Below are 25180 nucleotides of genomic sequence, written 5' to 3'. Positions count from 1 at the left end.
CAAGAGCCAACGGGGCCGACGTTGGCGGTCACGGGGCGGCCGTCCAGCACCACCACACCCCCGGGCCACAGCAACACCTCCCTACTTCTGGGGTGCACCAGGCCCCCCCTCTAACGCTTGCTTTAACGCTCCCCTGAGGACCCCTCCATGGCTGGACATCGAGGCTGGCCACCCAGGTCCCCACAAGACCTGACCCCAACCCCAGGGCTCTGCTGAAACGGTTTGGGCAGCTCTGGGGACACGGAGGGTCTGAGGAAGAGCTGGAGGAAGAGGAGGGGAGCAATGGGGTGCACCCCCTGCCCGACGGCATGCAGTGGGGGTGGTGGGGAGCACCCCCCATGCCGAGCGGGAATGGGGAAGCAGCGGGGTGAAGCAGTTCCTCAAATCCAGGGCAGGAGCTCCTTCCAGGCATGGAGTCTCCTTCTCTGGAGATATTCCAGCCCCACCTGGACAAGGTCCTGTGCAGCCTGCTGTAGGTGACCCTTCTTCAGCAGGAGGGTTGGACTAGATGACCCACAGAGGTCCCTTCCAACCCCTACTATTCTGTGATATTCTGTGATATTCTGTGATATTCTGTGATATTCTGTGAGCTTCGAGGGTCCCAGGGAGCTGCAGCCCCCCCCAGAGATCCCTGCACCCGGTGCTCAGCAGGTCCCTGTCCGGTCACCCCATCGATGGCTGCACCCCATCACAGCCCCATCACTGCGGGGTCCCTCCCTGCGGGGGCATCTCCCACCTTGGAGAGGCGTCCAGGTCTCGCCCCGTCTCCTTCCCACCCCTTCCTTCTCCACTCAGCTCCCTCTGCTCCCCTGCTGCCCCCAAATCAACCCCACCTCGGGGTAGCGATGCCCGGGAGCGACTGGTGCTCCAGCAGGCACAACCTGGACCCCTTCCCGCTACAGCTGCTGGAAAACGGTCGGAGCATCCCGACACCACGCCCCGGCAGCCGGGCATGGAGCTGCAGCAGGACCTCCTTGCACCCCAAGAGATGAAGGGGAAGATTTGGGGATGCAGCCCTAAAAACCTTCTGGGCACAAGCCCCCTCTCAGGGGGTCAGGAGAGCTTCGGGTGGACACGGGTCAACCACCGTCCCCCTCTGCCCAGCGCAGCCCAGCCGCCAGCGGTGCCCGGAGCTCCGGCAGCAGCTCTCCCACGCATGGAGAGCAGCGCTGACAGCCTGCGCCCACTCTCCTGCCCGAAGCCAGCCAAGCTTTTTAAACACCTAAATCCCAGCAAAAGGGATGGAGCTACCTCCACACGTCCCGGGTGGGCTGGCACCTCCTGGGAAAGGGGCAGGGGGAAGCATGGGGGGCAGCGGGGATGGGGTAGGGGAAGAGCCCACCAGCTCCGGGGACCCGCTGGCGCAGCTCCATGGAGCCGGGGAGGTGCGCCAGCCCTGCGCACCCCTTTCCTCCGCACCCCTTTCCCCCCTCCATCCCCTCGCCCCGGTCCCACCTCACCCACGCGCTCCCAAGGAGCTGCCTGGGCTCCACGTAAGTTTGGGAGAAACCACGCAGCTCCCGCGCCCCGGCCAGCGCAGCCCCCAGGGAGCAGGGCAACCCTTTCCACTTGTGAATTATCCAAAAATTAACCCAAAATCCGACCCCCCCTGAAGCCCCCAGCGGATTGAGCCCCGTGACTTACAGGAAAGCTGGCTGAACAGCCTGCTGAGCCATCCCATGCTCCCGCGACGAGGGCGAGCTCGTAGCTACCAAACGCTGAAGAGAAACAGGTTTCCCCCCGCCCCCCCCTTTCCCTTCCCCAAGCCACCCTCTTCATTGGCACAGAGAGGAGCGATCGAATCCGACGGGATTTATTAATAGCACCTCTCCCATCACTAGGGAACGGTGCTTCGGAGACGGCTTCGAGCATCCCAGCGTGGGGCTGCTCGAGGGAGAAAGGCACCAACTTACTTCTGCCGGGGAGCAGGATCGGGGCCGGAGGGTCTGGGTGATGGAGGAGGACACCAGTTGCAGCTCCAGAGCCACCAGCAGATGTTGGGGAGCACCAAAGAAGGAGCAGGAGAAGTCACGTCGCGCCGGAACCGCGTAGAAGAAGCGGGGAGACGATGGCAGGAGAGGAGGCCGAGGGTGTCCTCTGAGCCAGGAGGGTTGGGTGGAGAGGTCCCCCCCGCTCTCTGGAAGCGGGTTGAGGGATGCTGCATGTCATTGCTGCCATCTTGAGGACGGCCAACCCCAGCTGGAGGAACACCCTCCGGCCCCGGCAGCACCCCGAGAAGCTCGGGGCTCCCCCCGGCCCCCACGACCCACAGCCTCTTCCAGAAAAGCCGTTCTTTTATCGTTTGCTTCGATAATCAATCTGGTTTTCACTTGTAGGGGATGAAAAATTCTTTCTTTTCTCAGGTGGCTTAGGCCCCAAACCCCCAAGCAGGACCAGAGTAATGGTAGCGATGAGGAGATGATGCTTGGGTGTTTTTTGGGAGCTGTCAGCAGGAGCCAGCATCCCATCCATCCCCGACAGGATCATCGACGCATGTGTGAGCGCTGGGGGGGTCCCCAGTGCACCCCATCTCTCCTCAGCCATCGGGAGCAGGAGGGTCAGGTCCTCGGGGCTGGAAGGGGACGGCAGGTCAGGCCCTGAGGATTAGCAGGAAAGCACCCACCATGGGGCTGGATCTGCTCTTCTTTTGCCAGCTGACGGTCCCTGGTGAGGACACTGCTCAGCTTTCTGCGTCCTGGAGCTCTTCCACCACTGACACCATGAGGAGCTACTGGAGAGAGTCCAGCGCAGGGCTATGAGGATGAGGAGGGGACTGGAGCATCTCTCCTGTGAGGAGAGGCTGAGGGAGCTGGGCTTGTTCAGCCTGGAGAAGAGAAGGCTGAGAGGGGACCTTCGAAATGTCTCTAAATATCTGCAGGGTGGGGGTCAGGAGGACGGGGCCAGACTCTTTCCAGTGGTGCCCAGCGACAGCACAAGGGGCAACGGGCACAAACTGAAGCCTGGGAAGTTCCAGCTGAACCCAAGGAAGAACTTCTTCCCTCTGAGGGTGCCGGAGCCCTGGCCCAGGCTGCCCAGAGGGGCTGTGGAGTCTCCTTCTCTGGAGATATTCCAGCCCCGCCTGGCCGCGGTGCTGTGCCCCCTGCTCTGGGTGACCCTGCTTGGGCAGGGGGTTGGGCTGGGTGACCCGCAGAGGTCCCTGCCCACCCCAACCATTCTGTGATTCTGTGACACCTCCGCAGGTGCCGAGCAGGCAGCAGGGAGGGCCGGTGGGGCTATGCTAGAAGCCAGTAGAGTCCTCCACAAATGATCTACTGACATCCCTGCTCGCTGACCCCACCTCAGCCCATGCCCACAGACCACAGCCTGCCCTCCCTTGCCCAGCCCAGCCATCGCTCTCCCACTGCCTTGGTCCAGCCCAGCAGAGCCGAGATCCTGCTGGGGGCTGGGAGGAACCCCAAAGCCCTTCCCGACCTGCCCTTTGGAGGACGCCTTTGGGATCTGCCTGGCTCCTGCCCTCTGGAAGGGGCTCCCCGGGCTCCTGGCTGGACCTGAAGCAGCCGATGTGGACCCAGAGAGGCAGGAAGATGCCTGGCTGGGGGCCCTGCTCCCCCAGCCCTGGGCTGACAGTGATGGACGAGCCTGAGCTGACCACGTCTGGCCACCTCGGGGCAGCAGGACAACCCCTCCTCCTCCAGCCAGAGCTGCTGGTGGTCACCAGGGCAGGGTTGGAAAGATGGTGGCCATGAAGCGCAGAGGAAAAGCTCTGTGGCATCAGCACGCCCGGGCAACCGGTGGCGTTGCCTGTGCTGTTGCCATGGGGTTGCCATGGTATTTGTGTCTGGGGTTGCCATGGAGACCAGAGGAGGCTGGGAGTTGGGGGCCGCTGCCAGGGCTGTCACGATGCCTCCAAGGCCCCTCATGGTGTTGTTCCAGGCTTGATCAAGCCTGTGGCTCCCCAGGTCCTCCTTCTTGCCCTTCTTGAAGAGAAGATCACAGAGTCACAGAATCATAGAATACTTTGGGTGGAAAGGGACCTTTAGAGGCCATCTAGCCCAACCCCCCTCCAGTGAGCGGGGACATCTTCAACCAGCCCAGGTTGCTCAGAGTGCTGTCCAACCTGGCCTTGGGTGTTTCCAGGGATGGGGCCTCCACTACTCCACTACATCCCTGGGCACTCTGTTCCAGTGTTTCACCACCCTTATCGTAAAAAAACTTCTTTTTTACTGAAAAACTGAGGCAAAAAAGTTGTTGAGGACCTCAACCTGCTCCAGTTCAGCTGTCAACAGATTCCCTGTCTCATTTATCAGGGGGCATCACTTCTTTTGTCTTCATTTTCTGACTAACGTACCTACAGAAGCCATTCTTATTCTTCTTCGCATCCCTCGCCAAATTCAGCTCCAGCTCCCGGGCAGTATCCCCATACGCCTACCACCGTGCGTGTTTCTGCGTCCACCACCTGTGTGTTCTTGGACCAGGAGGTCCCCACGCAGCCATGCTGGTTTCCTGCCTCCCTCGCCTGGTGCCTTGCACAGGGCAATCGATGGGCTCTACGAAAAAAGTCTTTGAAGAGCTGCCAGGTCTCTTCTGCTCCTGTGTCCCTCAGGGCAGTTCCGCAGAAGGTCCCATCCACCAGTTCTGTAAACAACCAAAAGTTCACTTTCCTCTGGTTTTGGAGGTTGACTACACTTTTCACCTGACCTGTATCCCTCCAGATCAGGAATTCCACCATGGCTTCATCACTGCAGCCCAGGCTGCCACCGATCTCAACCTCTCCAGTAAGCTGCTCCGCAGCTCCAGTAACGCATCTCCTCTGGTTGAGCTTTCTGCTGTCACCTGGATTAGGAAGTTCTCCTCAAGGCGCGCCGAGAACCCACTGGTGTGTGCCCCACCACAGCATCCCTGGCTGCACGTGAGCCAGCGAGCAAGACAGCAGACAGGCGTGTGACAAACACATCAGAGATGGAAGGAAAAGCAAAAAAGCAGGTCAGAGCAGGGTGCTTCGTTGTCACCCCAACCTCTCCTCCCCTCGAGGATCTCGCCGGGTTTCTCAAACACCTCCCTGACACCTTTGCCTGGCCCCTCATCATGCAGAAGAAGCTCTGGAGGAGATGCTGGTGCTCCATGTGCGAGATGGAGGCGTGGACGCTTCTTCTCTACTTCTCCAGCCTGAGCCTCTGGGGCCTCTTCACGGTCCTGCTGCCCTGCCCCTCCAGCTACTTGACCATCCTTGGGCTGTGCATCCTCACGGGCTGGTACACCAGTAGAAGCACCAAGGTAGGTGTCCATCTTGGCATTGGCCCAAGCACGCCCTGGGCAGGGGTGAGCCCGGGGCAGAGCCTGTCCCTGGGCTGCTCGGGAAGCGCCCGGTTTTGGGAGGGAGCCGAGAAGAGTGGCCGTTGCCAACCATCTCCAGAGTGCCCGAGCCACCGAGCCACCTCCGCTCGGGCACCGGGCTCGGGGCTGGGCGCTCTCCTGTCCCTGTAGCTCCAGTGCCCCTTCCCAGGACCCTTGTTTCCTGGGCAGGGGCCCTCCCGGGCGAGGGCAGACTAACCCAGGCCTTGCTCTCTGGGGACAGGGGACCTCGGCCAGGAGGAGGTCTCAGAGGAGCCAGAAGATGAACCCAACAGGTGAGCAGCCCCATCCCAGCCGAGAGACGCCATCGCACCCGCAACCCCCACGATGGCGGGACCCTTGCCCACTCTCCCTCTGCCTCCTCCCCCAGGAGCCTTCGATCGCGATGAAGGTGAGGAGGGGTCTGCAGGGACCCTGAAGGCAGGGTAAGCAGAGCCAGGGAAAGGCTTGGGGGGGCACAGCAGCCGGTATTTCCCCCCACGGGTGGGAGCAGCCCCACGGAGCAGGATGGTGGTGAAGCGACTGCAGAAGGGAAGCAGCCTCTGCAAGGGAGCAGCTCCCCAGCACAGAGGACACATGGGTCAGGGTGGACACTGCAGTGCCGACACCAGCTCAGAGCTCCTCAGGAACCAGCCCTCCATCACCACCATGGAGGAGCTCGCCCAGAATCACAGAATCACAGAATAGTAGGGGTTGGAAGGGACCTCTGTGGGTCACCTAGTCCAACCCCCCTGCCGAAGCAGGGTCACCTACAGCAGGCTGCACAGGACCTTGTCCAGGCGGGTCTTGAATATCTCCAGAGAAGGAGACTCCACAACCTCCCTGGGCAGCCTGGGCCAGGGCTCCGTCACCCTCAGAGGGAAGAAGTTCTTCCTCATGTTCAGCTGGAACTTCCTGTGCCTCAGTTTGTGCCCATTGCCCCTTGTCCTGTCGCTGGGCACCACTGAAAAGAGCTTGGCCCCATCCTCCTGACACCCACCCTGCAGATATTTAGAGGCATTTATAAGGTCCCCTCGCAGCCTTCTCTTCTCCAGGCTGAACAAGCCCAGCTCCCTCAACCTCTCCTCGTAGGGGAGATGCTCCAGTCCCCTCACCATCCTTGTAGCCCTCCGCTGGACTCTCTCCAGTAGCTCTTCATCTTTCTTGAACTGGGGAGCCCAGAACTGGACACAGTACTCCAGATGGGGCCCCCCCAGGGCAGTGTAGAGGGGAAGGAGAACCTCCCTCGTCCTGCTGGCCACACTCTTCTTGATGCACCCCAGGATCCCATTGGCTTTATTGGCAGCCAGGGCACACATCCCTGATGGAGTCCCTGGACATCACCAAACTCTTCCTCGCCCTGCTGGGACAGCTGAAGGGCAAGCAGCCCAGCTGGGCTCCAGACTTCTGCGGAGTCCCCAGGAAAGAATTCCTCGTGTGCCGGCAGTGCCGTCGGCGCCTGCCCGGCAGGTGAACAGGACCTGCCCACGCTGGACGCCATCCTCAACACTGCAGCCATCGTGGAGCACGAGGAGGAGCTGCAGGTGGAACTGGAGCTGGGCTTTGAGCCGGCCGTGGGCGAGGAGCTGCTCCATGTCTGGGAGATAACCCACCGGCTCCCTGAAATCCCCCCGGAGAGATGCTGCCAGGAGCGCAACGCGCCTCGGCCCAGGAGCCCTGGGGACAGCTCGAGGCCACGGGTCCCCATCCTCGGGGTTTGATGAGGCAGAAACATTCAGGACCCAGCGATGCGTTAGGTCGTAGTGACGCGGGGTGGAAAGGCTCGGGTGGTTGTGACGCCGTTTAATTTGGGCCTGACGGCTTTGCACAGACAACGTCTGCCTTGCTGAGGACCATGACCTCGAAGGGGAGCCAACAGGGATACAAGGGGAACATCCTGCCCAGAAGCACCAAAAGCTGGATGATTGTCGAAGAAGCTTCTTCTCCAGCGCCAGAGTCTGGTTAGAGGCTGGTAACAAGTGGTGTCCCCCTGGGTCAGTACTGGGCCCAGCCTTGTTTAACTTCTTCATCAACGACCTGGATGAAGAGTTAGAGTGTACGCTCAGCAAGTTTGCTGATGACACCAAACTGGGAGGAGTGGTGGATACCCCGGCAGGCTGTGCTGCCATCCAGCGTGACCTGGATAGGCTGGAAAGCTGGGCAGAGAGGAACCTGATGAGGTTCAACAAGGGCAAGGGCAGGGTCCTGCACCTGGGGAGGAACAACCCCAGGCACCAGGACAGGCTGGGGCTGAGCTGCTGGAGAGCAGCTCTGCGGAGAGGGACTGGGAGTGCTGGGGGACGACAGGGTGACCATGAGCCAGCAGCGTGCCCTGGGTGCCAAGAAGGCCAATGGGATCCTGGGGTGCATGAGGAGGAGTGTGGGCAGCAGGGCGAGGGAGGTTCTCCTTCCCCTCTACACTGCCCTGGGGAGGCCTCATCTGGAGTACTGTGTCCAGTTCTGGGCTCCCCAGTTCAAGAAAGATGAGGAGCTACTGGAGAGAGTCCAGCGGAGGGCTACGAGGATGAGGAGGGGACCGGAACATCTCCCCTACGAGGAGAGGCTGAGGGAACTGGGCTTGTTCAGCCTGAAGAAGAGAAGGCTGAGAGGGGACCTAATAAATGCTTATAAATATCTGCAGGGCGGGTGTCAGGAGGATGGGGCCAAGCTCTTTCCAGTGGTGCCCAGCGACAGGACAAGGGGCAATGGGCACAAACTGAAGCCTGGGAAGTTCCAGCTGAACCCGAGGAAGAACTTCTTCCCTCTGAGGGTGCCGGAGCCCTGGCCCAGGCTGCCCAGGGAGGTTGTGGAGTCTCCTTCTCTGGAGATATTCCAGCCCCGCCTGGCCACGGTGCTGTGCCCCCTGCTCTGGGTGACCCTGCTTGGGCAGGGGGTTGGACTGGGTGACCCACAGAGGTCCCTGCCCACCCCTACCATTCTGTGATTCTGTGACCCAGTCCTCACGCAATGAGTAATTTCTTTGGTTTCGTGAGGGTGTACAGTGCTTGTGACTCCGCTCGCGGCGTGCTGGCTTCGTGGAATTGTCACCTCGCACCCGTCTCTGCGCCCAAACGCCATAAAGACAACGCCTCTGCTCTGGGCGTCTGTTGGCGCGTCGCTCTCCGGGTAAAGGGTCCCACTTTGGGGACAACAACAGGGCAAGGGGTGGTGGCTTCAGACTGAAAGAGGGGAGATTCAGATTGGATCTAAGGAAGAAACCCTTCACTCTGAGGGTGCTGAGGCCCTGGCCCAGGCTGCCCAGAGAAGCTGTGGCTGCCCCATCCCTGGCAGGGTTCCAGGCCAGGTTGGATGGAGCTCTGAGCACCCTGGGCTGGGGGAAGGGGTCCCTGCCCATGGCAGGGGGGTTGGAACCAGATGGTCTGTAAGGTCCCTTCCCACCCAAACCGCTCTATGGTTCCTACACCCCCTGACTCCAGGAGCTGGTGCCTGAGAGGTCTGGGGAGCCCGGCGCAGCGAGCCGAGATGTGCCGGGTGGTGTCTGCCACCCCCTCGTCCCAGGCAGCGCCTGTCCCTGCCTCCCCTGCCCTGAAACCCTTTCCCTGCCCCCCATCCCCTCGGTCGTGGCCTGCTTGTTGGCATTGCTGCTCTGTGGATCCCGCCGTACCCCAGGGTGACAGGGACCAAGCCATCCCGCGGGACCACCAACCCCTGCAACTGGCCAGACCCCTGATGGGGACCAGGAGAAAAGTGAAAAATATTCCAGGGAACGGACACCCAGCGAGCAGGGGAGTCAAGGCTCTGCCAGCGGCACCGCTTCGGGCTGGCAGTGCCTCAGAACTGGGGGGGGGGGGTAGCAGCACTGGGACCGATCAGGCCAAAGGAATTGGTGTTGGCTGTTCTGGAGGAGACCGGAGGGAGAAAAGGGGGTGTCGGGGCAGCACAAGGAGAAGTGGGGAACAAGGTGTAAAATGAGGTAAAGAAAGGTGAGCTCTCCTGAAGCTGGGACGCCAGGGACGGGGGCTGCTGCCCTGCAGGAGGTGAAGGCTCCTGCCTGGCTGTGGAAGGGAGGACACAGACCACACGGCTCTGCGGCGTGAGGGGGGGAATCCTTTCCTTCCCCGCAGCGCCGGGAGCCCCTGGGTCGGGGGGTGCTCGGCTGTGTCCCTGCAGCGCCGTGAGCCCCTGGATCGGGGGGTGCTCGGCTGCGTCCCCGCAGCACCGTGAGCCCCTGGGTCGGGGGGTGCTTGGCTGTGTCCCCGCAGCACCGTGAGCCCCTGGGTCGGGGGGTGCTTGGCTGCGTCCCCACAGCACCGTGAGCCCCTGGGTCGGGGGGTGCTTGGCTGTGTCCCCGCAGCACCGTGAGCCCCTGGGTCGGGGGGTGCTTGGCTGCGTCCCCGCAGCACCGTGAGCCCCTGGGTCGGGGGGTGCTCGGCTGCGTCCCCGCAGCGCCGTGAGCCCCTGGGTCGGGGGGTGCTCGGCTGTGTCCCTGCAGCGCCGTGAGCCCCTGGATCGGGGGGTGCTCGGCTGCGTCCCCGCAGCGCCGTGAGCCCCTGGGTCGGGGGGTGCTCGGCTGCGGCTGCCCGGCATCTTCCGAGGGTGAGGGGTGCTCCCCGCCAGCCGCGCGCACACGCAAGGCCCGGCTTCGGGAAGGGTTTATTAGCCCTGGCTCCAGCCACGGCTCCAGCTCAGGGCAGAGAGAAGCCGCGCCCGGGCCCTGGGCACTCGCTGCGCTTCCTCGGGGTGGGACAGGTCCAGGTCCATGGGCCGCGCGGGAGGGGACAGCAGCTTGCTGTTCGCCTGCGGGGAGAAGCCCCCGTGAGCCCAACAGCGCCGGGCTGCAGGCAGCAGCCCCCGTGTCTGGGGGCACGGCGGTGTCTGGGGACGCGGCGGGGTGTCCCCGGGGTGTCCCCAGGTGGCGGGGTGCTGCCCTCACCCTGGAGCCGACGTACTGCTCCAGCAGCAGGCACAGCTCCGAGTTCTGCTGCCGCAGGACGGCTGCTTCGGCCAGCAGGCTGGCCCTGCGCGTGAGCACCTCGCTGGGGAAGGAGGGCAGAGGGTTGACGGGCCCGGTCGGCGCCAGCCCCGCTGCGCTTCCCCCAGCCCCGCCACCAGCCTGCCCTGTCCCCAGCAGCACTGCCGGCCACTCACTGATATTCCTCCAGGGCCACCGCCAGCGCGTCCCACAGCTTCAGCGTCGGCTCGGGGATGACGTGTGCCAGGGCTTCCCAGTACTCCGCGTCCCTGGAGCCGTCCCGTACCTGCGGCACCTCCGGCGCTGATCCGTCCTTCTCCCTGGGGGACAGAGAGCAACGCCCCGGGGCTCAGCTCTTGGCGGGTCAGGAACAGCCCCGTAGCCCTCAGCGGACCTGAGCACCATCGCCATCGCCGCACCCATGAGCACGACCCCGCGGCTGGCACCTGCCTGCCCCGTGGCTTTGCTTCCCTGCCCGGGCTGCAGGTCATCTCCCGCCTTGTTGTCCCCAGCCGTCCCTCGCTCAGGCACTGTCTGTGCCCCCCTGCCCCGGTGGGACCCTCCCCACCCCTCTGCAGTTTTGCAGGCGGGCAGGGGAAGCTCTTGCTCCAGCCAGGGCAATACGGTCACCCCCAGCCCCGTCCACACCCCCCCCACAGCCACCCCTGTGCCCTGGCCAGCTGCCTGGCGCTGACCACAGCCCCGCTCTGCCCCTGGTCCTACCTCAGCTTGCCAAAATCCCGCACAAACGCTTTCAGGATCTTCAGGACGTCGTCAGCGTGGATGTGCGCAGACGGGAGGGAGCCCAGCGAGCTCCGCGGGGACTGGAGCTCGTCCCTCTGGGCACCGGACCCACCGTCCTCTCTGGCCTCGGCTGGACCCGTGACACCCGCTCCGCCTGGGCTGCCCTGGCTCTGGAGGGAAGGACAGCAAGCTGGGCACGGGGCCTCCCACCACCTCCTCCTCCCCAGGAGCCGCCTTTCCCCGGGAGCCTCCAGCTGCCCGCAGCCTCCTCCGTTGGCAAATTTCGGGAGCTCAGGCAAAAATGGACGTACAAGAGGCTCCGTCCAGCCGTGGCCAAAGACGATTACAGCCCCTCAGCCCTGCCATGTTCACCACCCGTGTCTGGTCACCGGGAAACATTTCAGCTCTCTGGTGTCCACCTCTCTGCCTTCCCTGGGTGTTCAGGAGATGTTCTGCTCCCCCTTTCCTGGACCCCCGGCTCTGCCGGGCTCCCCCCACCGCGGTCCCACCTGGCTGGCTGCCACCTCCTGGGCTTCGTACTTCAGGAAGAAATCCACCAGCTGGTACAGGTCTTCCTTACTGTCGATCTTGAGGGCCTGGGGAGCAGAGGAACCAGGTTAGCGTCGCTCAGAGACATCACGCGTGGGGAACAGAACAAAGAGCCTTTCCCAGGAGCAGAGGGTGCCCCTCTGCTGATGCCACGCAAGGCAGGAGCTGGTGGTGAGAAGTGGTTAGTGAGGGACAGCCGGGGGTGTCTGTGGATGGGAGAGTCCGAGAACAGGCTGGAGGGGCCCTGGAGATGTTGTTTCAGTCATCAGCAGGACAGCCTTGAGCTGAGAAGCATCTGGCCACAGTGCTTCACCCCCTCTCGCAGTGCTCCTCTCCCCTCGTTGCCCCAGAGCCCTCCCAGCAGCCCAGCCGGGTCTCCCTGGGGCGGCTCAGTCCCGCGCCACGGGGACCCGGGGCAGAGAGCTTTCCCCGGTGACCGCCAGCCTCCCGCAACTCACCGCAAAGATGGCGTCGAGCTTCACCAGGGTGCTCTCGTGCCTGCCCAGCGCGTGCAGAGGCCTCAGCAGCTTGCTCTCGACGAGGAAACCCTTGGGAGACACGCAGAGAAGAGAGAGTAGAGAAACAGCGAGCGTCTCCGTCCCTGCCCAGAAGCCAGCCCCCGCCACGCGAACGGCCGCGCGGCCCCGCGACGGCAGCGCAGCGGGGAGGGTGGGCAGCGGCTGGGCAGCGTGGGGCTGCCAGGGCCGGGAGGCTCCGGGACAGCCGCCCAGCAGACGGGGAAGACGAAGTCGTCAGCGCGGCGATGCCAAAGGGACGTCGTGATCTGACGCTGGCGCTGACTGTCCCCAGAGACGGGCAGCAGCCCGGAGCACCACGCAGCGGCTTCGCCTCAGCTTCCTCTGGCCTGGGGAGCTGTGGGCTGGGGCAACGGGGCTGTGCCTGCCCATACCCATCATCAGCATTGGACATGTGCCACACACAGCCCAAAGACCTGGAGATCCTCTCCCGGCCCCTGGGGCAGCTCTCTGGCAACGGGCTGCATGGCAGAGCAAGGCAGTGCCGTGCAGAAGCCTTCGCCCCAAGACGTGGAGCTCCGAAGGAATCCAGTACAAGCTGGGGCACCCAGGGGACAGCACGCCTGCTCCCTGAGCAAGGCGTGTGCTGCAGCGTCACGCACCGACTCCTCGCTCACGAGCTCCAGGATCCTCTTGGCAGTCTTCTTGGAGATATTTCGCAGAGGGGTGACTCTGTCCTCAGCCTTCGCTGGGTTTGCCTTGCCTCCCTCTCCACTGCCCACTTCTTCCTTCTCCTCCTCTCTCCCTTCCTCCTCCTGTTCCTCGGAGCTGCTCGCTGAAACATGGAGAAAGCAGGGTGAGCAGAAGCCTTTGTGCTTCGACTGTGCTCACGGTCACACCGCTGCAGCAGTCACCAGGGAAGTCACAGTTGTTCCCTGCGACCGGGAAAGCCCCCTGAAGGCGCTGGGACACGAGCTGGCTCTTGGTCAGCTTGTCTGGAACTGGGAGCACTGGGCAAAGTTCGGTGCAAAGATCCCCAAGCTGGCTTGGCATGAGCCAGCTCAGGGCTGGGGACAGCCCCTGCCTGGGCTCGCAGTGTCACCCCTGTAAGACCCCACCTTGCAATGCAAGGCCAGGAGTGGCAGAAGGGGCTGTCAGGGTGGAAGGGGAGGGTCTCCCAGTGCCACAAGGGTGACGAGGGCACTGTGCATCCCACCTGTTAGGAACTCCGCAGCCAGCTTGGTCACCGTCCTAGCACCCGCGTGATGCCCGAGGGGGCCGATGTTGTCCAGGAACCAGTAACGAGGCTCTTCCCAGGGCAGCCCCAGTTGCTGGGTGTGGATGATGCGATCTGCATCGAGGGCTTTCCGCATCAGCCCTTTGGCTTCTGCCTCGTTCATCAGCCAGATCCCCGTGAACTTCTCAGCGTCGCTGGCAGCGAAGTGCCTGTGCAGAAGGCAGAGGGCCCATGGAAGGAGGCTCCGTGCCCCAAAGTGACGAGTCAGCTCCCCCCGCAGCTCACGGAGCTGCTCCGAGGTCTCACCAGGGGAGGATGCCCGCGCACACCCCACCTCATCCTCCTCTGCAGCTCCTGGCACTGCCTGGTGATGCGCTCGCAGTCGGCTGCCAGGCTCTGGGTCTCCTTTCGGAACCGCTTCTCTTGGTTTTCCAGTTTCGTTCTCAGCTTGCTGAGCAAGCTGAGGAGCCTGGGGAGGGACAGCAAAGCTGGGCACCCCCGAAGAGGCACCTTCGGGCGTACCCAGCTTGTGTGAAGGCTTTGGGACCTGGGGCTGCTCATCTGCTGGTGGCTGCTCAGTGCCAAGGCCTGACTGACCCCGATGCAGCCGGCACAGGTTGGCCACGGCCAGCCTCTTCAAAGCACTCTGGGGACGGCCCTGCCCCGGGCCAACCCCTGCCCCTGCCCAGGGATGGGTTGGGACGCAGCTCGGTGCCCTGTGCTAGGTGACGGGCTCCACAAGCGATGGCACATGGGAGGTGGTGGAAGGGAAGGCAGAACACAGCTTCCAGGGATGGATTTTTACCGGGTGAGCTCCCTCTTCTGCTTGGACCTGACGACGGTGTTCTCCTCCTCCTGCTTCTCAAGCACCTGCAGGTTGTACTCCAGCTTCTCCTGGTTCAGCAGATAGACGGCCTTCATGTGGTGGAGCTGTCTCTCCAGGTTCTGGCATTTCAAAAAACACGAGAACAAGCCGTGCCGTGAGCAAAGGCCGCACTGAAGCCTGGATCCCACCGGTCCTGCATCTCCAAACCCCATCTTCCCACGCACAGTTCCCGAGCTGACCCTCGGCCACATGGCATCGCTCGTGGGTGAGCGATGGAGATGCTGGTTGGCCATAAGTATGAGCTACAGGGCCGTGCCTGGGGAAGGGAGAACAGACTGAAGATGCACCCAGCTTTCACTCAGTGGGGCACTAATTTGGGCGTCTCTCCTCACCCTGGCTGCGGATTTTCATGTCAGGTTTAGGAATTGCCTGTTCTGATTTAACCAAGAGCCTCAGAAGTTACTTGGTGAGCTGGAGGAAGGGACACACAGGAGGAGTGACCGCAGAAACACCAGGGCTGAAGGGAACCAGAACAAAACAAAGAACTGAAGCATTTGCGATGGCAGCATCTCGCTGCGTAGCCTGGGGGACAGGAGGGAGGCAGTGAGCTCTCCCCTTCGCTCCACAGATGCCATGGAGGAGGGAGTGTACAGACAGCCTGGACAGACACCCAGAAGCAGTCCCACCTGGCTAGGATCAAAGCTTGACAGAAGAAAAGATGGAGGTAAATCCCAGCGGGGTCAAGGGACCTTCTCCTTGCAGCAGATGGAGGAAGACCACGGCACAAACCCTGTATTTAAAATGCTGATTCCCATCTAGTGAAACTGGGGAGCACTCAGTAACCCCCCAAATCACAGACTCCAACTTTAGGTCTTGGCTGAGCTCCTGTTTCAGAGATACCACGGGACAACGATGTCACAGGTTCATCAGGAAAACAGGGGTTTCCAGCTTCTCTGTTCTTGCTCTTCCCAAACTGGAAGGGTGAAGTCTGTGCTATACACGGTTCCACAAGTGCAGTGCTAAAGGGAACCAGGAGGACACCTGCTTCATCCCTCTGCCCCACAGAGGGAACAACTTCACCAAATCGGCCCCAGCAGGAGCTGAGTTAAGCTGTTCCTAAAACCCTGCCTCAAAGAGCAGCAAACCAAGGGGACAGTCGTTCAGGCTCACCATCAAGCAAGTCCTTCCCATTGCTGGGCTTTCCTAGCTTGAAATTTCAACCCTAAATCTGAATGCCAGTTGAAATCTTCCCTACCAAAACGCAGCCCCATGGTTTTTCCTTCCATCTACAGTGGACACGGAGAAGAAGCCATTCTCCTCCTCCATCCTACAGAATTGTGCATATCTGTAGACTTACCACCTCCCTACAGCAATCTCTTTCCTGGTCCAAGCCCCTGGGCTGTTGCAGACTCTCCCCTGTCCCCAAGCGTGTTACCAAACCCAGACAAGGACACGTAGCTATAAAGCAGAGAGGAATAATGACCTCTCTGCCTTATATATGCATCTTCCCACAACTACAGCTCAAGGCAGCCGGTGCACTTTTACAACAGCCCCACACCGCCGTCTGCGAACCTTCATCTCCAGCGTGCTGCCACCTCCCTCCCCAAACGGCTCAGAGCCATCTGCCAACGTTGCACACTCTGTGGCACCCTCCAGGTTATCAACACGAAGGTGAGGAGCGCGCAGAGTCAGGACTGCCCCCCCTGGACATGCCCTTGCAAGCCGACAGGACCTCGCGACAGTAATATTTCCCCTAAAGTGGTGCAAAACCTTCTAGACTTCGTCCCTAGCCTGCATTTCCCTCAGCTTCCTCGGAGGACGTCCCACGGGACAAACCAGGAGCCTCGCTGAAGTCCAAATGCAACATGTCTTCTTTCTGCCCTGCAGCCTGGGGAACAACACACGACAGCCAGCAGGGACGGTGGCAGCGGTGGCAGCGCAGAGCAGAGGAGGCCGGAGGACGCTGGGCAAAGCCGGAACCAGCGCCGGGGCTGCCGTGCGGGGCCCGGCAGGGCTGCAGAGAGCCGCAGACGCACGCTCTGTCGACACCGCTGCTCGCCGAGGATGCAGCGGATTGAAAGACATCCGTACCCTGGGGAAGCCACGGCTCTGAGGTCTGGGTCTGCAGTGAGAGCCCCTGGGGCTTGTTCAGGCAGCGCTGTGCCAGGGCTGTGCTCCTCCACGGCATGCCTTGCTGCCCGAGCAAGGGCAAGCTCCTGATAGTTCTCACACCAAGGGGACTGCGTGGGCATTAGAGAAAGCCTGGGTCTAGGGCTAGATGGCAGAGGAAAAAGCTCACACCTCCTAGGCCAAGAGCCTGACAAAGGAAGAGAACAGGCTGATCTGAAACGATCTGGTGTCAGGACACTCACACTCCTCAGTCCTCCTGTCAATCCTGACTGCAGAAGCAGCAAACCCCTCGACCTCCCCAGGTGCTTCATACATCTTAGAGCCGCCGTTCATGGGCTACAGAGCTCTGAGAGCCACGGGCAGAGGGACACTGTGGTGTAGGACCCATGGGGAGAACAGCTCCTCCGTCATGCTGTCATCACGGGGCTGGACTGTGCACGCTGAAGAGCTGAGGTGACCACGTACCAGGGGCAGCTTTCCCACCGTCCAGCTGCCCCCCAGAGCCAGCCCAGGGAGATCTGCTCCGCTGCCTCCCCACACGGCACCGGCCAGCCTTCTTCCGTACCTCTACATCGCTCTCCAGCTGGGCCTTCATGCTGCTGTACTCCTGCTCATCCTGCACCCGCAGCCGACTCAGCTCTTTCTCAGACTCTTCCACCTTCCTCATACGGGCATGCAGGTATGTCATCTGCGGGCAGGAGGAGAATGTCATCCATCCCTTGAGACAGCTTCCTCCCACCATCACAGCTCCTTTGGCCAGCCCAAAGCAAGCTCATGCACGGAGAATTCCCCTGCAGAGCCGGCTGAAAGACGGCCCCTTTGCCCCCCACCCCCCTAAGCAAACAGCTGCCTTCGTGCACGCGTGTCTCTCCGGGCAGCGCAGTGCTGGAGAGCAGCACTGCTCCTCGCAGCCTTTGGCCCCTCGCTACCAGAAGGACATCGAGGTGCTGGAGTGCATCCAGAGAAGGACAACAGAGCCAGGGAAGGGTCTGGAGCACAAGTCCTGCGAGGAGCGGCTGAGGGAGCTGGGGTTGTTCAGCCTGGAGAAGAGGAGGCTGAGGGGGGACCTTGTTGCTCTCTAAAACTGCCTGAAAGGAGGGTGTAGTGAGGTGGGGGTTGGTCTCTTTTCCCACATAGCAAGTGATACCATGAGAGGAAAGAGTCTCGAGTTGTGCCAGGGGAGGTTTAGATTGGATATTAGGAAAAATTTCTGAACTGAAAGGGTTGTCAAGCACTGGCACAGGCTGCCCAGGGCAGCGGTGGAGTCACCAACCCTGGAGGTATTTCAAACACCTGGAGAAGTTCCGTCGAGGAAGAACTTCTTCCCTCTGAGGGTGACGGAGCCCTGGCCCAGGCTGCCCAGGGAGGTTGTGGAGTCTCCTTCTCTGGAGATATTCCAGCCCCGCCTGGACAAGGTCCTGTGCAGCCTGCTGTAGGTGACCCTGCTTCGGCACGGGGTTGGACTAGGTGACCCACAGAGGTCCCTTCCAACCCCTACTACCCTGTGATTCTGCGATTCTGAGATGTGGTGCTTAGGGACGTGGTTTAGTGGGGGACTTGGCAGTGTTAATGGTAGGACTCAATGATCTGGAAGGTCTTTTCCAACCTCAATGATTCTGTGATTCTATCATTGTGTGATTCTAAACAACACATGGGCCTCACCTCCTGTGCCTTGTGGGCCTGGATGGCTTCCTCCCACTCCTTCCTGTTGTTGTCCAGCAGCTCTCGCCGTTCCAGCTCAAAAGCTTTCTGTGAAGGAGAAGGAGCCCTTCGCCATCATGCTGGCACCACTCGTTGCCAACCTTACACCAGGCCAGGCCAGCAGCCTCCCGCAGAGGACCAGCTGCAGACCGGTGCCGCTGTCGACGAACACGCACTGCCCTGATCTCTCCTCTCCACGCCAGGACCCCGCTGGCAGAGACCTCACACTGTGAGCCCTGGGGACTGCTGCTGTCACCCCCCCAGAGCTGGGAGGGATGCTCCTGGTGGTGGGCAGCTCGCTGGAAGTCATCGCTTGATGATTAGCAGTGGAGCTTGGTCAGCCAGCCACCCGGTTTCGCCTTACAAGACGTTCAGCGGGGAGAGATGCCCTCGCTCAGCACCAAACGCAGGTTTGGGCTGCGAGGTGGGACGCTGTGCTCTGCAGAAGCCAAGGTGAAAGAACTGAAATGGTCCTTTCTGGCTTTTAGAGACATCAGTCATCAGCCACGAAGCAGCGACAGCTTTCACGTGGCACCAAGCTGCTCTGCACGGAACCCCAGCCCTTCACAGCACGGTAGAAACCAGCCCCTCGGCACTCAGCACCATTCAGTGCTCTTGCTTGGCTGGGTTTCACCCTCATTCACCAAGACATCAGCTCTGCTGCTCTGGACAGCAGTCAGCCCAGCCAGTGCAGGGAGCCTGAGGCCTTTTTGCCACGGACATGCAGAAGAAAGTGCCTGCAGGTCTTCTCATTGGACTTTTCCTCCACCATATGACCTGGCTACCTCAATCCGCAGGAGCTTGCGACGGTAACTTTTCAGCATGAGCCTGGTCTGTGCCTCCATTCTCTCCAAAAGCAGGTGGATATCATCCGACTGCTTCTTAATGGCCTGCACGTACTCTTCATCTTTGTTTTTCAGCTCCTGCAGGAGGAGAGCAGATGCTGAAATCACAGAGAAGTATTTGACCAGGCATCCTCAGGGGCTAACTGAGGGGGTCAGACCCAGGTGCTCCCTTTCCCAAAGGAGCAGAGGTGATGAGAGCAAAGAGCCAGAAAGTCAAGAGGTAGCCAGGAGGAAAGATGGCAGGGGAGACAGATCATGGCTACCAAAAGGTCCAGGTGAGATGGGGGGAGGTGACCTGCCTGCAGACGCATCACTCCTCCTCTGGGGCCAGGGAACCTGCTGTGGGGCAGGCTTGCTTCCCAGACACAAAAACACTCCCCCTCTCTGCTCCTTTGCCTTTTTTTACTGTGCAGTCTGGGACCTGCCAGGTTGTCTTGCTGCTGCCAGTGTCCTGTGGGCCTGTCCTTGTACACCCAACTGTGCCAGGGCACCCGATCCCACCGTCCACACTGGGACACCGGCACTGCAGCTCCTGGCACGGTGCTGACCCAGACTGACCCTGCGTGGATCCCTGCAAGGCACTGGTGAGCTGAAGATCCAGACAGAGGGATGACTCAAGAGACAGACAGGGATGACGTTGCTTTACAACAGCACCCTCCAGAGCTTGAAACCCCCGATCCTTCCCGTCTGTCCCTGCCTGTCCCCCACGCTACCTGCTGCAGATCACCGATGACCTTGTTCTTCTCCTCCAGAAGCAGCGCGCACTGCTGCTGCTGTTGCTTCAGCAGCTGCCACAGCTCCTGCGGCATGGTCGTCTCCTTGGCCAAGGCCCACTTGGAGGTGATCTCCTCAAACTTGCGTGCGCTTGACTTGGCTTCGTTCTCCAGCTTCTCCACCCTGCAGGCAGCCAGGAGCACAGGGCAAACAGGGAGCTGGGGCAGGGCAGCAGAGGCCAGCGGAGGGCTGGAGCTCGCAGGGGTAGAAACGCCCCGGGATTGCTTTGCTCTGGGTCCCTCTCCTGAAAAGGCACCCGGTCCAGACCGTTTCTTTTCTCTACCTTTCAATCTATTTCTTTCATTAAATTACTTTATAAGCACGGACACCTGAGACCACGCTATGGGAAACCTGGGGTCACGAACGTGCCTTCAACAGAGCTCAGTCACCTTTGCAAGGAGCACCGGTCCTTCTGCCAAGCCAGCTGTCTCTGGGCAAGAGGTGACGGACGAGCAGTGCTGAACAGCCTCCCAGCTACGTCTGGACCTGGGAGTCAAACTGCCCAGGGACCCCCCTCCAGCTAAAGCCAAACGGCACCCAACAGCCCACGTCCGTGTCAGCAAAACTCTTTCCTCTTCCAAACAGAGGCACCAGCCAACGTGCTCTGGTGACGGCCCAAGGGTCAGGCGGAACAGCAGCCAACTTGTGCCACCCCCAAACCTGCTCCACGGGCTGTGCCTGGACACAGCTCCTCGTTGGTTCCTTCATAAGATTCCCACCGGGAATCCACGGAGCAAAGCACATGCATCCTGCTACAGCCAGCCTCCCAGAAACTCTTCCTGCAGTGCCCTCCAAAGGCTGTAGGAGCCAGGACTCGGTGTTTCCTCGCCCATCTCCCAGTCTTGGGGACAGCATGGAAAGAGCCTGTCCCTTGGACACTGCCCAGCTCCTCTGGGGAAGCAGGACAGGTTTGCCCAGCAAGGCACACAGAGACGATCAGAGAATCAGCGCGGCTGGAAGGGCTTCGGGAAATCCTCAGCTCCTGGTCAGAGCAGGATTAACTTCAGTGTGAGAGCAGGCTGTGCAGGACCTTCTCCAGGCATGTGCTGAGCATCTCCAAGGAGGAATATCCCCCTGGCCTCGGACCCAGCATCTGGCCACCCTCACTGCACAGACCTTCATATCCACGTTCTCAAATGAGCACAGCCTCCTGTGCTTCCCACTCCTCACACACGGCCTGACCCGGCTGTCCCAGCGCCTTCCCGGGGTGTTGCTAATAACTACCCCAGGCTCCATGACTGCAGGGCAACCTCTGGAAACAGGACCTTTACTGAGCCACCTCCTAGCACAGGGTGGCACCTTCTCCGCCATGGGGTCACCTCCAGCTCAGGAGAGCTGCTGGGCTGGCCAGAAGCAAGGCCAGCTGTGCCTGTGCTTCTCAAGCACAGAGACCACAAGTCTACGTGCTACAGACCCTGGTGCAGAGCTGAGAACCAGATGCGTTTCTCACGCTCTGCAGCTGAAGATGTGATGGGTCTGGAGGAGACTGGTAACTGGACATCCACAGCACTGCAGTACCACCGGGGGAAGCCACCAGCCTTGATCTGCAGAGCTCTGTAAAGATCCAGTTGGGGCAGGTGGGACCTGGAGGATCTTTGTGTGCCTAAATCACCTCTCTTACCTCTTCAGCTTCAGCTTTGCCTCCTCTGCCCTCCTCTGCGTCTCCCTCAGGTCAGCAGCCATCTGGATATTTGTCACCAGCTGCGTGCCTTCGAAGAGCAGCTTGGCCAGCCTCTGTGAAGCAGGTGGGAGACATCTCACACCCGGAGACCCAAGCTCTGGAGGAAGGGATACTGGAGCAACTCTCGCTACTCCCGTGCAGGGCCTGGCTCCTATCCCCATGCTGAGGTGCCTGTGTGGACCCATGAACCCCGGCTTCCCACGCTGTGGCAGGGTTTGATGAGCACCGCGAGGACTTCCATGCACTCACGGGTCCTCCTGCTCCTGGAAAGCCCTGCAGGCCATCAACACCAAGAGGAATGAGCTCAGAGAACGTTCTTGCTGTGCTTCCCCTGCGTGTGCGGATGGGGCTGGGCATGGCAGGGTGTGGGTCTGGGTGCCCGGTGTTGGTCCCAGACCCTTCCCATCCCCGGGCTGTCTGTCGCAGAGAACTCCTGTCCCCAGGACCCAGCCCAAGAATCACCCCCACCCAGCCCGCAGGAGTTGCTGTTCCTGTCTCTTCTCGCGGAAACGCTGCTGGGGGACACTAAGCACCGCACAAAGCTAAAAGGAGGGTAAAGCCCAAATGTCTCGAGGTCAGGGACCCCAGTGGACCTTCCTGTCCTGCTGCCACACCTGACTGCTCTCCTCGATCTGCTTATAGCTGCTTCTCTGCTCTTCCTCCTCCTCCTCAGCCACCTTCGGCTCCGCATCTTCTTCACAGGCCTCCCTGGGCAGGAAAGGAGCAAAGACAGAACGTTTTGCACCACCCCATCTTCCGAGTGCTCGCAGATGGCTCGGGGTCTGGGGTCTCTCTCCCCTTGGCAGGTTTAGTCCCAGGCCAGGTCAGCCCAGATGCAGAAAGGAGGCGGCAAAGGCTGGGACAACCTCGCTGGGGTCATTTTGTCCGGGCGGGCAGAGGGTCCCTGGCAGGGCAATGCCTTGGGCATGGGGGTCTCTCTGCCCCAGTGCTGGGGACAGGACGGACACGTCCGTGACTCTGGCTGTGCCAGGACCGGGAGGGGTGGGCGCTGAGCCCGTGCCGGTCGGCAGGGAGCGGGGGCTGTCTCTGACCGGGTCAGGATTCAGGACGGGCCCTGAGCCAAGGCCGCTCTGGGAGAGCTCCCGGGTCCCCTGAAGGCCGCCAAGGCCACGCCGCGTCCCTGCGCCCTGCCAGGCCCTGGGCGGGTCCCGGCCCCAGTGCCCGTGCGGGGCAGGGGATGTTCGGAGCCCTGGGGTCGGGCCTGGGGGGGGTGCGGGGGGTCAGGACCGGCTGCCGGTTTGGGGCCAGGGCTCTGGAACCGGCACCGCTTCGGGGCTGGGGGCACCAGGCCCGGGCTGGGCAGAGGGGGCGGCACTCGGGGCCGGCCCGGGACCCGGCTCCCAGGTCGGGGCAGCCGGCTGGGGGGGCCGGGCCGCCGACACCGGCCCGGGGGGGGCCGAGCCCCGCTTCTCACCGGCGCTTGGCATCCAGGCGGGCGGCGACGCGGCGGCGGCGGGCGGCGATCCGCTCCTCGGGGCCGGGCTCCCGGGGGGCCGGAGCCCCCCCGCCCGCAGCCGACACCGCCGCCAGCTCCGCGCTCGCTCCCCGCCCCCCGCAGCCCCCTCGGCCGCTCCCGCACACAGCCGCTCTCTCTAACTTTCCGCCGCAGACGCGGTGCTGGCAGAGACCCCCCCCCGAGCACGCGCAGCCGTGCGGGACGCAGCCCGCCAGGCGCACGCGCGGGGCGGCTGTGACGTGCGGGAAACAGAATCCCGGAATCCCGGAATCGGAACGGTCGGGGTGGGCAGGGACCTCTGCGGGTCACCCAGCCCAACCCCCTGCCCAAGCAGGGTCACCCAGAGCAGGGGGCACAGCACCGCGGCCAGGCGGGGCTGGAATATCTCCAGAGAAGGAGACTCCCCAGCCCCTCTGGGCAGCCTGGGCCAGGGCTCCGTCACCCTCAGAGGGAAGAAGTTCTTCCTCGGGTTCAGCTGGAGCTTCCCAGGCTTCAGTTTGTGCCCGTTGCCCCTTGTCCTGTCGCTGGGCACCACTGCAAAGAGTCTGGCCCTGTCCTCCTGACCCCCACCCTGCAGATATTTAGAGGCATTTCGAAGGTCCCCTCTCAGCCTTCTCTTCTCCAGGCTGAACAAGCCCAGCTCCCTCAGCCTCTCCTCATAGCAGAGATGCTCCAGACCCCTCCTCATCCTCGTAGCCCTCCGCTGGACTCTCTCCAGTAGCTCCTCATCTTTCTTGAAGTGGGGAGCCCAGCACTGGACACAGCACTGCAGATGGGGCCTCCCCAGGGCAGAGCAGAGGGGGAGGAGAACCTCCCTCGCCCTGCTGCCCACACTCCTCCTCATGCACCCCAGGATCCCATTGGCCTTCTTGGCACCCAGGGCACGCTGCTGGCTCATGGTTAGCCTGGCTCCATCCTGCAGATCTTGATGTGCATTGATGAGACCCCCCTGAGCCTTCTCCAGGCTGAACAATGCCAGCTCCATCAGCCTTTAGTCCTAGCAGAGATGCTCCAGAGCCTTACTCATCCTCACGTGCTGCGCCTGGACTCTCTGCAGTCTGTCTGTGTCTCCCCCATACTGGTGAGCCCAGCGCTTCAGATATGGCCCCAGCGGTGCTGAGCAGAGGGGAAGGGTCCCCTCCCTCGCGCTGCCGGGCTTCTTCCTGCCAAAGTACAGGATTTTGTGCTTCTCCATGTGGAGAACTTCATGTGGTTTCTGTCATTAGTGATGCCATTAAACAGGGCTTAAGCAAAGCCTGCAGTTCGCTGGGTCCTCCTTCTTGAAGATGGGGGTGACATTTGCCTTCCTGCAGTCTTTGGGGAGTTCTCTCTGTCACCGTGATCGACCAGAGGTTATTGGGAGCGGCCTCACGTTGACATCTGCCAGGTCCCTCAGCACTTGTGCACCCCCCCAGGGCACATGGAAGGCTGCCCCGTCCTCCTTTTCTCTGAGCTTTTCTTGCTGAGAATGACATTGCAGGCAGTGGAATATCCCCGTGGTCAGCCTGGGTCTGCTGTCCTGGCTACGTCCTCTGCTGGACTCTTGTCCACCCCCAGCCTACTGGCCTTTGAGGCAGGACCTTGCCCTTGGGTTTGTTGAACGTCCTCAGGCTCGCACAGGCCCACCTCTCACGCCTGTCCAGGTCCCTCTGAAGGCGTCTGTTCCCTCCAGCGTGTCGACCGCAGCACGGAGCTCTGCTCCGCAGAGCAGCTCTGCGGAGAGGGACCTGGGCGTCCTGGTGGACGACAGGTTAACCATGAGCCAGCAGCGTGCCCTGGCTGCCAAGAAAGCCAATGGGATCCTGGGGTGCATCAAGAAGAGTGTGGCCAGCACGACGAGGGAGGTTCTCCTTCCCCTCTGCTCTGCCCTAGTGAGGCCTCATCTGCAGTGCTGTGTCCAGTGCTGGGCTCCCCAGTTCAAGAAAGATGAGGAGCTACTGGAGAGAGTCCAGCGGAGGGCTACGAGGATGAGGAGGGGACTGGAGCATCTCTCCTGCGAGGAGAGGCTGAGGGAGCTGGGCTTGTTCAGCCTGAAGAAGAGAAGGCTGAGAGGGGACCTTAGAAATGCCTCTAAATATCTGCAGGGTGGGGGTCAGGAGGATGGGGCCAAGCTCTTTTCAGTGGTGCCCAGTGACAGGACAAGGGGCAATGGGCACAACCTGAAGCATAGCAAGTTCCATCTGAACATGAGGAAGAACTTCTTCCCTCTGAGGGTGACGGAGCACTGGAACAGGCTGCCCAGGGAGGTTGTGGAGTCTCCTTCTCTGGAGATATTCAAGACCCGCCTGGACAAGGTCCTGTGCAGCCTGCTGTAGGTGACCCTGCTTCGGCAGGGGGGTTGGACTAGATGACCCACAGAGGTCCCTTCCAACCCCTACTATTCTGTGATTCTGTGATTCTGTAGTCAGCAAACTTGCTGAGCGTGCCCTCAGTCCCCCTGTTTATGTCATCGATGAAGATATGAAACAATATCGGCCCCGACAGGGACCCAGAAGGGACACCACTTGTCACCTGG

The 25180-nt window shown here is 61.6% G+C and overlaps 2 protein-coding genes across 2 annotated transcripts in view; both read right to left on the bottom strand.

Annotated features, from left to right (window-relative positions):
* PTK2B (protein tyrosine kinase 2 beta) overlaps positions 1–1724 on the bottom strand; it is a 45147-nt gene extending 43423 nt beyond the window's left edge. The window contains exon 1 of the mRNA XM_075415096.1: positions 1645–1724. Coding sequence (XP_075271211.1) covers positions 1645–1681 — 37 coding nt within the window. The 5' untranslated portion in view covers positions 1682–1724. The remainder of the gene's footprint in view (positions 1–1644) is intronic.
* Positions 1725–9851: 8127 nt separating this feature from the next.
* Positions 9852–23860, bottom strand: LOC104330705 (dynein regulatory complex protein 1). The gene is made up of 18 exons (XM_075445271.1): positions 23689–23860; positions 22624–22897; positions 21803–21896; positions 21129–21241; positions 19447–19630; positions 18674–18811; positions 17850–17936; positions 16753–16875; positions 14037–14176; positions 13566–13700; positions 13211–13440; positions 12657–12829; positions 11977–12066; positions 11479–11565; positions 10949–11139; positions 10402–10545; positions 10187–10289; positions 9852–10050 (listed from the first exon to the last, which is right to left on the bottom strand). The coding sequence occupies exons 1-18, from the start codon at positions 23858–23860 to the stop codon at positions 9910–9912; spliced, it is 2619 nt and encodes an 872-aa protein (XP_075301386.1). The 3' UTR covers positions 9852–9909.
* Between the last annotated feature and the right edge of the window lie 1320 nt (positions 23861–25180).

This window comes from Opisthocomus hoazin, chromosome 2 (genome assembly GCF_030867145.1).
Source record: "Opisthocomus hoazin isolate bOpiHoa1 chromosome 2, bOpiHoa1.hap1, whole genome shotgun sequence".
NCBI classification, from domain to species: Eukaryota; Metazoa; Chordata; class Aves; order Opisthocomiformes; family Opisthocomidae; genus Opisthocomus; species Opisthocomus hoazin.
This window is presented reverse-complemented; position numbering and strand designations above follow the sequence as displayed.